The sequence below is a fragment of the Macrobrachium rosenbergii genome, chromosome 15 (assembly GCF_040412425.1).
Source record: "Macrobrachium rosenbergii isolate ZJJX-2024 chromosome 15, ASM4041242v1, whole genome shotgun sequence".
NCBI lineage: Eukaryota > Metazoa > Arthropoda > Malacostraca > Decapoda > Palaemonidae > Macrobrachium > Macrobrachium rosenbergii.
In genome coordinates this window covers 50,239,298-50,255,680 of record NC_089755.1, presented here as the reverse complement: position 1 = coordinate 50,255,680, position 16,383 = coordinate 50,239,298, and the positions used below count along the sequence as shown (strand labels likewise).

Sequence of the window (16,383 nt, the reverse complement as noted above, 5' to 3'; positions counted from 1 at the left end):
GTCGGCTATGTGTAGGGAATCATGAAATCTCTTTTACTCCCAGCTGAACCAGGCATAAACGTCTCCATTTCCAAAGATAAACTTACAAAAGAAATTTACACGAGGTATGATGCAACGTGAACTTTTCTTAAGTGGCGAAGAGTTCCCTCTTGAAAAAGTCGCATTTCCAAAAAATACTGACAACACTAGGGAAGAGAAGGAATTCCCAAGTTCACAATGTGGACACATATGCCACCAACTTACTAAATAAGCATCCACGAACAGATTGCGCTTTAACAAAATGCGAGGAAGTTTAAACTGAAGGGAGAAGGGCAGCTAAAAGTCGAATAAAAAAATGTACAAATTTCGACAAAAAAAAAAAAAAAAATATACGAAACCCCATTCAATGAGAACATTAGAAACATAATATTTTTATATGGATGCTGGATACAAGATAAGCTGGTGGATGCTTCGAGAAACATCGGGGTGGCGCTGGTTGCTTGAAAGAACCCAGAGGTCCACAACAGACCTCTTACTCCCTTTCATTTCCTATACCATTTAAACAAGTACCAAATGCGCCGAAGTTTCTTCGGCGCAATCGAGTTTTCCGTACAGCCACTACAGCGTATAATCAAGGCCGCCGAAAACAGATCTAACTTTCGGTGGTCTCGGTATAATGCTGTATGAGCCGCGGCCCATGAAACTTTAACCACGGCCCGGTGGTGGCCTATCCTATATAGTTGCCAGAAGCACGATTATGGCTAACTTTAACCTTAAATAAAGTAAAAACTACTGAGGAGGCTAGAGGGCTGCAATTTGGTATGTTTGATGATTGGAGGGTGGATGATCAACATACCAACTTGCAGCCTTCTAGCCTTAGTAGTTTTTAAGATCCGAGGGCGGACAGAAAAAAGTGCGGAGAGAATAAAATGCGGATGGACAAAGCCGGCACAATAATTTTCTTTTACAGAAAACTAAAAAGCACGAGCGATCTTTCAAAATGAAACATTAAAGCCTCCTCACTCCTGTAGCAATGAATGTAATTCTTGACGTTATCAAGTAGTTTTTAAATACTATTTAGCAGGTTACTCAGCAAAGCTCATATCGATGACCTTTTGCATATATGGTATCATTTTCAAGCAATGCTAGATAAAGACATATTCATATTAGGATGTGCTTTCTACATCATACATAATATAAACACGAATATTCATACTCATTACAAAACAAACGTATTCGCAAGGAAACGTCTCGTTGCATTTGAGATATTCATATATCGTCAATATGCAAATGTAATATTTCAAGAGGATAAAGTTACTTTATATAAGTCTCGGTAAGGCACTGGTTTTCCATGGCTAAGGTGAAAGGTGAAGAATAATCCTTATAATAGAAATAATTACCCAACTCCCCTTGCGAAGACTGAAGCCTTCTGTTTTACGCAAGTAATCGTGTATTCAAGTCAATAACAGATGCGTGTACATATGCTTTTGTTTATATATACGCATGCGCGCGGCAGCCAGCTCCCCCATCCACACAAACACACACACACATGCACACATAATGACATGTTGAAGAGCAGTCATTCTTTTAGCTGTTAGATCAGATGAACAGCAGCCATTCTTCTAGCTGTTAAATCAGTTGAACAGCAGCCATTCTTCTAGCTGTTAAATCGGTTGAACAGCAGCCATTCTTCTAGCTGTTAAACCAGTTGAACAGCAGCCATTCTTCTAGATGTGAAATCAGATGAACTGTAGCCATTCTTCTAGCTGTGAAATCAGATGAACTGTAGCCATTCTTCTAGCTGTTAAATCAGATGAACTGTAGCCATTCTTCTAGCTGTGAAATCAGATGAACTGTAGCCATTCTTCTAGCTGTTAAATCAGATGAACTGTAGCCATTCTTCTAGCTGTTAAATCGGTTGAACAGCAGCCATTCTTCTAGCTGTTAAACCAGTTGAACAGCAGCCATTCTTCTAGATGTGAAATCAGATGAACTGTAGCCATTCTTCTAGCTGTGAAATCAGATGAACTGTAGCCATTCTTCTAGCTGTTAAATCAGATGAACGGCAGCCATTCTTCTAGCTGTCAAATCAGTTAAAAGCAGTCATCCTTCTAGCTGTTAATTCAGTTAAAAGCAGTAATTTTTCTAGCTGTTAAATCAGTTGAAAGCAGTCATTCTTCTAGCTGTTAAATCAGCTGAACAGCAGTCATTCTTCTAGCTGTTAAATCAGTTGAACAGTAGTCATTCTTCTAGTCTTTAAATCAGTTGAAAGCAGTCATTCTTTTAGCTGTTAAATCAGTTGAAAGCAGTCATTCTCCTAGCTGTTAAACCAGTTGAACAGCAGCCATTCTTCTAGCTGTTAAACCAGTTGAACAGCATCCATTCTTCTAGCTGTTAAATCAGATAAACAGCAGCCATTCTTCTAGCTGTCAAATCAGTTGAAAGCAGTCATTCTTCTAGCTGTTAAATCAGTTGAACAGCAGTCATTTTTCTAGCTGTTAAATCAGTTGAAAGCAGTCATTCTTCTAGCTGTTAAATCAGCTGAACAGCAGTCATTCTTCTAGCTGTTAAATCAGTTGAACAGTAGTCATTCTTCTAGCCTTTAAATCAGTTGAAAGCAGTCATTCTTTTAGCTGTTAAATCAGTTGAAAGCAGTCATTCTTCTAGCTGTTAAATCAGTTGAAAGCAGTCATTCTTCTAGCTGTTAAATCAGCTAAACAGCAGTCATTCTTCTAGCCTTTAAATCAGTTGAAAGCAGTCATTCTTCTAGCCTTTAAATCAGTTGAACAGCAGTCATTATTCTAGCCTTTAAATCAGTTGAAAGCAGTCATTCCTCTAGTTGTTAAATCAGTTGAAAGCAGTCATTCTTCTAGCTGTTGAATCAGTTGAAAGCAGTCATTCTTCTAGCTGTTAAATCAGTTGAAAGCAGTCATTCTTCTAGCTGTTAAATCAGCTGAACAGCAGTCGTTCTTCTAGCTGTTAAATCAGTTGAAAGCAGTCATTCTTCTAGCTGTTAAATCAGTTGAAAGCAGTCATTCTTCTAGCTGTTGAATCAGTTGAAAGCAGTCATTCTTCTAGCTGTTAAATCAGTTGAAAGCAGTCATTCTTCTAGCTGTTAAATCAGCTGAACAGCAGTCGTTCTTCTAGCTGTTAAATCAGTTGAACAGCAGTCATTCTTCTAGCCTTTAAATCATTTGAAAGCAGTCATTCTTTTGGCTGTTAAATCAGTTGAAAGCAGTCATTCTTCTAGCTGTTAAACCAGTTGAACAGCAGCCATTCTTCTAGCTGTTAAACCAGTTGAACAGCAGTCATTCTTCTAGCTGTTAAATCAAGGATGAGTTCCCTGAACGGAAAATTTACATTTGGTTTTGCCTCATATGACTACAATGAAGGCTGCTCAACCGTGCTTCTCCCATCCCCCACCCCTGCATCCCCCACCACCCACTGTGCCACTCACCTTTGTCTTGACAGTGAAGCGTACGCTTACACGTTGATATGTGAGATTAAGTTCTTTATTTTACTTCCCCGCAAGAGATGAAAAGGGGAAGATTTCCACATACTTTTTATATAATCGTTCAGATATTTTTAAAGCAACTGTTGCTATTTTATTCTTTTCCAATCGTTTGATCTCAGTTCGAAGTTCTAAAAGAATCTCTTGATTCAACTTTGAGAAATTAAAAACTTCTCTTTTGGATGATGTCGATTCTGTAGTAATTTTGATGTTCCTTAAATCCCTTCGTAGAGAAAATTAGGGTGCCTACTTTGCATAAGAATGCGATTATTTTTGTGTTCTATGTATTTATTATTAGCAGCCATCTTGCGTATATATATATATATATATATATATATATATATATATATATATATATATATATATATATATATATATATACATACATATATATATATATGTGTGTGTATGTGTATATAAATATACATGTGTATATATATATTATTATTTATGTGTGTGTATGTGTGTGTGCATGTGCAAGTGTTGAGTGGGAATGCCAAAAGTAAAAATAATTCTAAATTATTATTTGCGTGTTGTAATCATATTCGATAATGTCCTCTCGATTATCCGTTACCGAAAACAAAATCTAAGGTATTTCAAATATCAAGTAATAATATACAATCTCCCTCCAGTCCAATATAAAAGCTTCAGGAAATAACATAAAATGCGAATAATCCGCGCGGACCTATTTTGGTTCGTCTGTGTCGGAACGAACGTAACTTCAGCCTCGATAATTGACAGCCAAGACAATATACACCTTTACTCTGAGAAATAGTTCGTATTAGAGTTTTCCCTTTGGCTAAAATACACACATGAAGCAAATAACAAGCACGTTTATTTACTGAATGTCTTTTCTCGCGTCGCAATCATTTCTCAAACTTCCAACTTCTGCCTGACCTTGCAGGCATCTTTGATCTTACTGTTTGGGACATAATACACAAAGGAAGTGATACATTATCGCTCAATGTCGCTTGTGATGTTATTGCGTTTTTTTCTGCCCAAGAATTTTAAACAACTTTATAAACTTGCTGACATTTTTTATATTGTTTCTCTTCTGCACAACAGTTCATTAAGGGAATAAAAAATTTTGTTTATCTATCTGGCGATGTCGTTTCATTCTTTCGTGGATCGAAACTTCTCAGAATTCACCTTTTTAACATAAACATTGAGACGTTGTCCAAACATCCTCACAACCGCAGACCTGTACGTGTTTACACAGAGAATGTTTTTTTAATAAGCATTCAAACATCTTTTCAAGTAATGATGGACCTTCAGATCGATATAACTCGATAAAATTAAATCTGGGTCGAGCTCCGTGGAAAGTTGCACACCTGCCGTCTAGACTGTTGACTTTCACTTCTTTTAAAAAGAAAGAGATTCGAATCAACCAGCACGGCAAAGAAAACTGGGGCTTCAAGCGCCAACTGAAAGGAGGACGAATAAGAGGGACTGATTACTTGGAGCGCATCGCCGATTCTTGAAGCGTCAAGATTGTTGGGGGATTCGACGAAAAATTACATTTTTAATCTTGTCAGCAACCAGCGAAATCAAATTCGTTTTCAGGGTTTAGGTTCCCTTGTGATATTTTCCCATTCTCTTCGGTCTGAAAAATGAAATGGGAAATAATCCGTTCTTAATTAAAATTCTGTTACATTTTCTGCGTGTTAAAAACTTTTTCGCTTGAAGTTTATACGACATTCCGTTAGTCAGACAAAACAATGGAATTCCTTTTAATTACTGTTCGGATTATTACTAACCAGAATGTGGGATGATTCTGGCTACAGATGTGGTAGCATTTTCTCTTTTCTACGGGTACAATTCCGGCCAGTGCTCCCTTGAGCTGAAGGAGATCTTATCCTCCCTTCAGGTAGCCTAGTAACACCGGATAAAAAATCCCCGATTGTTCGGTGAATGCTTCTTTCCTTTTAAGGCCAAGCTCTGGAATTTTCCCCCCCTTCTCCAGTGTTCCTTTAACCTTCATTTTTTTAAGTGGGGCAACCCCATAATCTTTTTTTATTTTATTCTTTTCTTCTTATTCCTTTTGACTGCGGTAAGTTATATAGGGCATTCAATTGTTGGTCCTCTCTTCATTGGCAAAATATTAGAGATGAAGAGAGAAAGATTTTATAACTCATCGAAATTCTAGGTAATAAGATTCTTCATATTTTAAATAAAAATAATATTGATTTTTTTCCCTTTTATTAAAATTATTCCGTTGAACGATTGAGGTTAAATTATCTCATTTTTTTTATTATCTTCAGTTCACAGATTTTTCAGTTTAATTCAAGTCCCACTGATATCGTGTACTGATTGCCATGGATGCTAAAATAATTGTTTAATTAAATGCGACAACATAACCACTAAATATTACTCAGCAAGTTCATCTTTTTCATTTTTGCTCTTGAAATCTCGAAAATTGAAATTTTTACAGAAATCCCTTTGACAAATCACGCGGCGTTATTATGAATAACTGATGTGGAATACGCGAGTTTGAAAGGGTATGACATTCCCCTGTAAGGAGTCATATAGAGAAATTTTTTCACCGGCAGATATGGCAAATACTGGATAGAATGGCAACTCATTCAAGTCATATGACACAACAGTCCGGTAACAGGAAAACTTATGAAACTCAAACAAAAAAGAATCTGATAGAATCGCGGGAGAGAGAGAGAGAGAGAGAGAGAGAGAGAGAGAGAGAGAGAGAGAGAGAGAATTTGCATTCCGGGATGTGTCTCTGGCTAATGGGATCGAAATAAATGTGAATTGAATGGAACCTGTCGTAACCATGTAAGAATTACCGGAGCACGTGTTTCTGGCGCGTGGGAGAAGGTGACGTGATAACATAAAGGTTACGAGACGGAAATTTTTCATACTTGAACGACTGTCAACTGTGACATCTTCACTTCACGTGAATTTTCTTTCAACAACAATACTCTCATAAGCGTCTGATACGATTTGCTTCGACAGTTCAGTATTTGAAATTCATCGTAAAATCTGGAACATTAAAATTTCATGTCGAAATCCAACTGACGGTTTGTCAAGTATGACATCTTCCCTGCTCTTTCGACATCAATAGATATTTTGTTTCGATAACTCTCAAGTAAGTTCAGTTTGTCATTACATCCGCTTGATAGTCTTTCGAGTATAAAAACTTTCCGTCTCGTAACCTTTATGTCATCACATCACCTTCTCCTATGCGTCAGAAAAACGTGCTCCGGTAATTCTTACATGGTTACGACAGGCGCCATTCAATCCACATTTATTTCGATCCCATTAGCCAGAGACACATCCCGGAATGCAAATTCTATCTCTCTCTCTCTCTCACTGGGTGATTCTATCAGAGTCAGGGGAATGTCATAACCCCTTTCAAACTCGCGTATTCCACATCAGTTATTCATAATAACGCCGCGTGATTTATCATCGCGAGTACCTCGTATTTATTCTACATCCCTGTCACTAAGTGCGGAGGCGTCTCTGAATGCGTTTCCCGTGAGAATGGTTTTGGTTGATGTCTTTCCCGTAGTTTTTCCTCTTACGTCTGCTCGCGTTTTCTCTTTGGAGAACTCCGGCGGCTGCCTTCGTATCACACGCCAGAGAGATATGGAGTGTAAATAAATGGATACTCTTCCTGTTATTTCAGAATTATCGTGGCTTACATAAGTTTGTTGATATTTCTAGATTCAAGTATTTTTGTCTTTGCACTGATATCAACACCAGAAAAATAAGTCTCTGTTTTTGCACTGATATCAACACCAGAAAAATAAGTCTCTGTTTTTAAGTAGAGAATTGCCAAAAAAGAAGAAAATAATGACTGATTTTCTCTCCTTAAGTGATAACAAAGGCATCTCTTTACCTCCGACAGATGTATGATTTCTGAGGAACGGGCGCTGGTAAGAGTTCAGCGATTAAAAAAAGTAACAAAAGACGAAGCTCCAGGGAGGAAAATTCAAAGTAACAATGATAAAGAATTAAAAATACAATAATTTAAGGGGCGTATTACAGCAGTTCAGTGAGCTGAAGTCATTACAGGAGCCCCCAGCTGCAGACATCAGGGTTATATTGACCTGTCTTGATTACCTCTTGCCCGGGAAAAGATACACCGAGTTTAAAAGCCTTGCCTATTGCTTTTGCACAGTACTTAACTTTGCTTAAATTCCTATAAATATTTGTCTACCTTTGCAGACTTCTTTATTTCATCATACTTTTATTCAAGGGAAAGCAGAAAGTCAAATTCTCACGGTTTGCGTTGTTTTGAATATGCAATGCTTGTTATATTTTTATTTCCACAACAACGGACACCCACGGACATTAATAAGATGTCTTTTTTTTTTATTATGTTTTCCCCATTTCAAACCTCCTTAACACATATATATGTCACGTAGACAACTCAGCTCAGCAACTCCCATTGTTCCCCTTTGTTTCCATTCAACAGCCCGCTCTAACTTCCATCAAGAATAGTTGGCAGAACCGTCCCTTCGTACTCCACAGGTATATTCGTCTGCGTGGGTCCTTCTAAGTATACGTTTGTCCACACACACACAAACAAACACACACACACACGTATGCACATACATACTTATATGTATGTATATACATGTGTATGTATATATATATATATATATATATATATATATATATATATATATATATATATATATATATATATATATATATATATATATATATATATATATATATATGTTTGTGTGTGTGTGTTTGCGCGATGCGTGCTTGGGTATGCGTGTCTATGTCCCTTGTAAATAACTCGCCGAGGAATAAAGAGGTAAAACGGGAGGATTCCGTTATTACAGGAATTACATTCTTCGACTTAGTCATGCTTTCTGTATCGAATTCTCGGCCTGGCCGCCTCGCACATCGAATTTCAGCGAAACAACGAAGCGAATCGTTACAGCACGTCAATCAAAACGAAAGCCTTTGCTGGTTTACGTGGCGTTCGCGAAGGAATCAGAGACGACGGGGAAGAATAATTAGAAGCAGGTGCAAAAACTGGCGGAAGTGTGTGACAATCAAGTGAAATGAAAAAAAAAAAAAGAAGGGTTTGGTGGAGCTCGGTAGCAAAGTGGTGAGGCTGCGGAGATGCAGCGACAGGAATGAACTACAGTATCTCCTTGGATAGTGGAGGAGATGTGCTAAAAGAGAGAGAGAGAAAAAAATATGGTGCACAAGATGCTCGTTTTAGACAGACCTGTACACGAGGCCTACACTGAAAATGTGCACACAACGCTAATATTAAATAACAGTGCTCACACATTCAACATTAAGCACGAGTGTACACAAAACTAACAAAAGACATGTGTTTACAAAGCCAGTTGAAAACAGTGAGATAATTATGGTTCAACCTGAAAATAATATTAACCGCAAGTGTAGACAAGATTGTACACAATGCAAACTTTGATTGTGTATACACAAAGCTAACATTAGACAGCAGTACACAAAGCAAAGACTGGGTGAGTACATACACACTAACATAAACAAGACTGCACACGAGTCAAACACTGGACAAGAGTGCACAAGAACCAGCTAACATCAGACAAGATTACACTCACACACAAAAAACAGCACTAGTTTAATATATACACATATAGCTGGCTAATTAGACATGCACGAGGTGAGAGATCATGGGGGAAGAAGAAGAAGAAGAAGAAGAAGAAGAAGAAGAAGAAGAAGAAGAAGATGAAACCATTTTTGCTCTTCTCACGAAAGCAAACACTGGTGGAATATGCACAAAACTAGCTAACACTAGACATGCACGGAGAGAGAGAGAGAGAGAGAGAGAGAGAGAGAGAGAGAGAGAGAGAGAGAGAGAGAGAGAGGAGTTTATAAAAGGAGAAGAAGAAGAAGAGATTGATCGAGGAAAAAGAAGGAGAAGACGAAGAAGAAGATCAAGAAGAATGAGAAGATCATAGAAAAAGGGGAAGAGAGAGACAGATCACGGAAGAAGAAGAAGAAGAAGAAGGAGGAGGAGGAGGAGGAGGAGGAGGAGGAGGAGGAGGAGGAGGAGGAGGAGGAGGAGGAGGAGGAGGAGAGAGAGATAGAAGAAGAAGAAGAAGAAGAAGAAGAGGAAGAAGAAGAAGAAGAAGGAGGAGGAGGAGGAGGAGAGAGAGATAGATCAAGGAAGAAGAAGAAGAAGAAGAAGAAGAAGAAGAAGAAGAAGAAGAAGAAGAAGGAGGAGGAGGAGAGAGAGATAGATAAAGGAAGAAGGAGAAGAAGAAGAAGAAGAAGAAGAAGAAGAAGAAGAAGAAGAGAGAGATAGATAAAGGAAGAAGAAGAAGAAGAAGAAGAAGAGAGAGACGGATCACAGAAGAAAAAGAAGAAGAGAGAAAGATCAAGGAAGAAGAAGAGAGACTAGAGAAGAAGAAGAAGAACAAGAAGAAGAAGAAGAAGAAGAAGAAGAAGAAGAAGAAGAAGGAAGAAGAAGAAGAAGAAGAAGAAGAAGAAGAAGAAGAAGAAGGAGGAAGAAAACCACTCATTCTTCTCACCTCAGGCAACAGTGTGGTGGGAGGGTTTTCGGTCTCGCCCAGCGCCTTGCGGTGCATGATCTTGAAGGGGACCTTCACGCTGACTTCTCCCCCGATGGCACTGGTGAAGAGCTTGACCTGTTGGAGAGAAAGAGAGGAAAAAAAGGAAATTATCTTCAGTAACGTGAAATTATTTACGGAAATTAGATGGAGAGGGAAAAAGAAGGAAATTTTTTTTAAGTAACGTGAAATTATTTACGGAAATTAGATGGAGAGGAAAAAAGAAGGAAATTTTTTTTTTAAGTAACGTGAAATTATTTACGGAAATTAGATGGAGAGGGAAAAAAAGGGAAATTTTTTTAAGTAACGTGAAATTATTTACGGAAATTAGATGGAGAGGAAAAAAATTACGGAAATTAGATGGAGGAAAAAATTACGGAAATTAAATGGAGAAAAAATTACGGCAACTAAATGGAGGAAAAAATGGAAATTATCTTAAGTAAAGTGAAGTTATTTACGGAAATTAGATGGAGAGGAAAACAAAATTACGGAAATTAGATGGAGAGGGAAAAAAGGAAATTGTCTTACGTAACGTGAAGTGATTTACGGAAATTAGATGGATAGGAAAAAAAAGGAAATTTTCTTAAGTAACGTGAAATTATTTACGGAAATTAGATGGAGAGGAAAAAAAGGAAAGTTTCTTCAGTACCGTGAAGTTATTTACGGAAATTAGATGGAGAGGAAAAAAGAAGAAATTATCTTAATTAACGTGAAGTTATTTACGGAAATTAGACGGAGAGGAATAAATTACGGAAATTAGATGGAGAGGAAAACAAAGGAATGTTTCTTAAGTAACGTGAAGTTATTTACGGAAATTAGATGGAGAGGAAAAAAGAAGGAAATTTTTTTTTTAAGTAACGTGAAATTATTTACGGAAATTAGATGGAGAGGGAAAAAAAGGGAAATTTTTTTAAGTAACGTGAAATTATTTACGGAAATTAGATGGAGAGGAAAAAAATTACGGAAATTAGATGGAGGAAAAAATTACGGAAATTAAATGGAGAAAAAATTACGGCAACTAAATGGAGGAAAAAATGGAAATTATCTTAAGTAACGTGAAGTTATTTACGGAAATTAGATGGAGAGGAAAACAAAATTACGGAAATTAGATGGAGAGGGAAAAAAGGAAATTGTCTTACGTAACGTGAAGTGATTTACGGAAATTAGATGGATAGGAAAAAAAAGGAAATTTTCTTAAGTAACGTGAAATTATTACGGAAATTAGATGGAGAGGGAAAAAAGGAAATTGTCTTACGTAACGTGAAGTGATTTACGGAAATTAGATGGATAGGAAAAAAGAAATTTTCTTAAGTAACGTGAAATTATTTACGGAAATTAGATGGAGAGGAAAAAAGGAAAGTTTCTTCAGTACCGTGAAGTTATTTACGGAAATTAGATGGAGAGGAAAAAAGAAGAAATTATCTTAATTAACGTGAAGTTATTTACGGAAATTAGACGGAGAGGAATAAATTACGGAAATTAGATGGAGAGGAAAACGAAGGAATGTTTCTTAAGTAACGTGAAGTTATTTACGGAAATTAGATGGAGAGGAAAAAAAATACGGAAATTAGATGAACAGGAAAACAAAATTACGGGAATTAGGTGGACAGGAAAACAAAATTACGGAATTTAGATGGAGAGGAAAACAAAATTAGGGAAATCAGATGGAGAGGAAAACAAAATTACGGAAATTAGATGGAAAGGAAAACAAAATTACGGAAATCAGATGGAGAGGAAAACAAAATTACGGAATTTAGATGGAGAGGAAAACAAAATTAGGGAAATCAGATGGAAAGGAAAACAAAATTACGGAAATCAGATGGAGAGGAAAACAAAATTACGGAATTTAGATGGAGAGGAAAACAAAATTAGGGAAATCAGATGGAAAGGAAAACAAAATTACGGAAATTAAATGGAGAAAAAATTACGGCAACTAAATGGAGGAAAAAATGGAAATTATCTTAAGTAACGTGAAGTTATTTACGGAAATTAGATGGAGAGGAAAACAAAATTACGGAAATTAGATGGAGAGGGAAAAAAGGAAATTGTCTTACGTAACGTGAAGTGATTTACGGAAATTAGATGGATAGGAAAAAAAAGGAAATTTTCTTAAGTAACGTGAAATTATTACGGAAATTAGATGGAGAGGGAAAAAAGGAAATTGTCTTACGTAACGTGAAGTGATTTACGGAAATTAGATGGATAGGAAAAAAAAGGAAATTTTCTTAAGTAACGTGAAATTATTTACGGAAATTAGATGGAGAGGAAAAAAAGGAAAGTTTCTTCAGTACCGTGAAGTTATTTACGGAAATTAGATGGAGAGGAAAAAAGAAGAAATTATCTTAATTAACGTGAAGTTATTTACGGAAATTAGACGGAGAGGAATAAATTACGGAAATTAGATGGAGAGGAAAACGAAGGAATGTTTCTTAAGTAACGTGAAGTTATTTACGGAAATTAGATGGAGAGGAAAAAAAATACGGAAATTAGATGAACAGGAAAACAAAATTACGGGAATTAGATGGACAGGAAAACAAAATTACGGAATTTAGATGGAGAGGAAAACAAAATTAGGGAAATCAGATGGAGAGGAAAACAAAATTACGGAAATTAGATGGAAAGGAAAACAAAATTACGGAAATCAGATGGAGAGGAAAACAAAATTACGGAATTTAGATGGAGAGGAAAACAAAATTAGGGAAATCAGATGGAAAGGAAAACAAAATTACGGAAATCAGATGGAGAGGAAAACAAAATTACGGAATTTAGATGGAGAGGAAAACAAAATTAGGGAAATCAGATGGAAAGGAAAACAAAATTACGGAAATTAGATGGAGAGGAAAACAAAATTAGGGAAATCAGATGGAGAGGAAAACAAAATTAGGGAAATCAGATGGAAAGGAAAACAAAATTACGGAAATTAGATGGAGAGGAAAACAAAATTAGGGAAATCAGATGGAGACGAAAACAAAATTAGGGAAATCAGATGGAGAGGAAAACAAAATTAGGGAAATCAGATGGAAAGGAAAACAAAATTACGGAATTTAGATGGAGAGGAAAACAAAATTAGGGAAATCAGATGGAGAGGAAAACAAAATTACGGGAATTAGATGGACAGGAAAACAAAATTACGGATTTTAGATGGAGAGGAAAACAAAATTAGGGAAATCAGATGGAGAGGAAAACAAAATTAGGGAAATCAGATGGAAAGGAAAACAAAATTACGGAATTTAGATGGAGAGGAAAACAAAATTAGGGAAATCAGATGGAGAGGAAAATAAAATTAGGGAAATCAGATGGAGAGGAAAATAAAATTACGGAAATTAGATGGAGAGAAAAAAAGGAAATTATCTTAACGTGAAGTGTTTTGCTGAAATTGGATGGAGAGGAAAAAAAGGAAATTATCTTGCGTAGCTTGAAGTTATTTACGGAAATTAGACGGAGAGGAAAAAAAGGAAATTATCTTAAGCAACAGGAAGCTGTTTACGGACATTAAAGAGCTGGTTAGGGAGAGATTAGAGATTCAGTTAAGAAAAGTGGAGATTTATTCATAGAAATTTGAATTTTTTTCGAGGAAAGTGGAGTTTTGTTTAAAAGAGTGGTGGAGATTTAATGAAGGAGGTAGAAGATTGATTTAAAATATGGTTATTTAATCAAGGAAAGTAGAGACATTATAAAAGTAAAAAATGCGCCGAAGTTTCTTCGGAGCAACTGAGTTTTCCGTACAGCGTATAATCAAGGCCATCGAAATCGGATATATCTTTGGGTGGTCTCGGTATAATGCTGTATGAGCCCTGGCCCATTAAACTTTAATAACGGCCCGGTGGTGGCCTATCGTTGCCAGTAGCACGATTATGGCTAACTCTAACCTTAAATAAAACAAAAACTACTGAGGCTAGAGGGCTGCAATTTGGTATGTTAGATGATTGGAGGGTGGATGATCAACATACCAATTCGCAGCCCTCCAGCAGTTTTTAAGATCTGAGGGCGGACAGAAAAAATTACGGACAGAAAAAAGTGCGGACGGACAGACAAAGCCAGCACAATAAGTTTCTTTTCAGAAAACTGAAAAAAACGAATATTATCTTGTGTTATGAGCTGGCATCACAACGACAGGAATCGAGTGGAAAAAAAAGCAACATTTAATATAAGGACAATATCATTTTCTGTAACAACCTCCCGGGCACCGTTTCTGGAAAGAAACAATAGTCTCACAGACCAAAGGCGTCGCGCCACAAGGAAGCGATTAACTTATCCAAAGAAAGATATTAAATATCAAATACAGGAGGTCTCCGTTGATCTTATAATTGTGCTTATGTATTGCCAAAGATCTTCACTCTTTCCTTTCCCTTGCTTGATAAGAACTCTTCTCAAGAGGGCTACTTTCGGAAATTTTAGTTCATAATTGAGAAATGAACTTCCCCTCTCGTCTTTGTGCTGTGCTTCTATTGTTAGTGCGTTTTGCTCGCTTTTTAGTGTCACTTTCTACATGAGCTAACAAAAGCGATGGAACTTTTCAGAGAAAAATTTGAAATGCCCAATGAGCGGATGATATTGAATTCATCATGGGATCAAAGTATTCTCAAGAATGTGTAAGGAAATACCAGATTAAAGATTGCCTTACAGTCTAATTGTAAGTTCAAAGTATTCCCAAGAATATGTAAAGAAATACCAGATTAAAGATTGCCTTACAGTCTAATTGTAAGTTCACAGTATTCTCAAGAATAAGTAGAGAAATACCAGATTAAATTGCCTCACAACTTAAGAGTCGATGCCTTACGAAACAATCCTTTGTGTCTGAAATACCTGGGCTCTCCTCTTTACCTGTCAGTCTTGGTACACTGACGTGGACTGAGAGACCCTTGAAAGAGCAGAAAAAAACAGGCAGACCAGTTTTCCTTCTAAAACTAAAATCCTGTTCACTGTGAAATGTTTCCAGGAACGAGAGCTTAGTCGCTATGAATATGCTGGAGTTTTCGCTTATATTCAACGGAAAGATTGGAAGGCAAATTGTTGTTCATGATCCTCTGAGAGTAATATATATATATATATATATATATATATATATATATATATATATATATATATATATATATATATATATATATATACATATACATGTGCGTGTGTATAACTTTCTTACTTCGCCACATTTTATATGATCGTTACTATAATATCTGTTGATATATATGGCTTACCTATTATTCTGATTTTTATGGGCCCATAAATCCGGGGTCAACGTACCTATTTTACCAAGTAAGGAAGATAAGGTCTGTTGTTCCAAAAGGGAAACGTGAAATAAGAATCCGTTCAATTCTGAAAAAGGATAGCTCAATATTTCATAACGATTTTCCGAAAGAGAAATAAGCAGATTTAAAACAGTTTGAGCGAAACAGTTCATATTTCATCGTCCACAATAATTCAGGTTCGCGGAAACCGCTAAGCTAAACTTATCCTCCAGTATTCGACCAGGAAATGAGGCTGTGTGGAGACATACTGGGGATTAGTTTTCGAATCCAACACAGAACGATTTTCCGAACTGGACAAAGAAAAGTTCCCGGACTGGCTTGACCGCTCCTGAAATGGTGCTAGGGGATGAGTAGGGGGGGGGGGGTAGAAGGGTGGAGGTGGGGGAGCGCTGGGGATTGGGGAAGGGGGAGGGGTTAGTTGTACATATTCGAAGATTCAGTTAACATTTCCTGTTCGCCTTTCTTGATTTTTTTTAAAAAATGATTGTTATTCAATTTATAAATGATGCCCTTTGTTCGGAACAGCAAAGTTCTTTCTAAAGATTTTCATTGAATTGATTTACCACTAAAAACTATACCACAAACAAACGCCAGGGACTCACGGTATCTGTCCCTTATGAATGACATTCAATCAAGCTTTTTTTTTTTTTTTGAGTTTTGACCCTCAACTTCCAGAACTCCTGTTTGTGTTAATGTCTCCCTTTATATTAATGCGTGTACTTGACACGGACCAAAATGCTACGAAACTAATTTCAGTATTTTTCCCCCTCTCTCTCTCTCTCTCTCTCTCTCTCTCTCTCTTTCTCTCTCTTTCTCTCTCTCTCTCTCTCTCCGTCTTTGTCTTTATCTGTCGATCTATTTATTCATTATGTATTTCTCATCTTGTTAGCATCACATACTATATAATGAATGCGAAAGTTAGATGTTACCTCGAACACCTCAAATCAAGGAGATTTTTTCCGATGCTGCGCAAATATCTTTTTGAATGAAGAAGGGTGGGGACGGGAGTTGGGGGGTTGGTTTGCGGTGGGGGGGGGGAAGCTTTCAATCGCACGTACCAACAAACAAACCATCACTCAAAATACACTCACAAACTGCAGGCGCA

At 36.8% G+C, this 16,383-nt stretch overlaps 1 protein-coding gene across 4 annotated transcripts in view; it reads right to left on the bottom strand.

Moving 5' to 3' along the window:
• Positions 1-16,383, bottom strand: part of LOC136846677 (arrestin homolog) — a 330,726-nt gene that overhangs the window by 30,985 nt on the left and 283,358 nt on the right. For all 4 annotated transcript variants that reach the window (XR_010855482.1, XM_067117686.1, XM_067117685.1 and 1 more), the window contains exon 8: positions 9,991-10,107. Coding sequence is in view for 3 of the 4 variants with exons in the window: in XM_067117686.1 (XP_066973787.1) it covers positions 9,991-10,107 (117 nt within the window). In the remaining variant the exon portion in view is untranslated. The remainder of the gene's footprint in view (positions 1-9,990; positions 10,108-16,383) is intronic.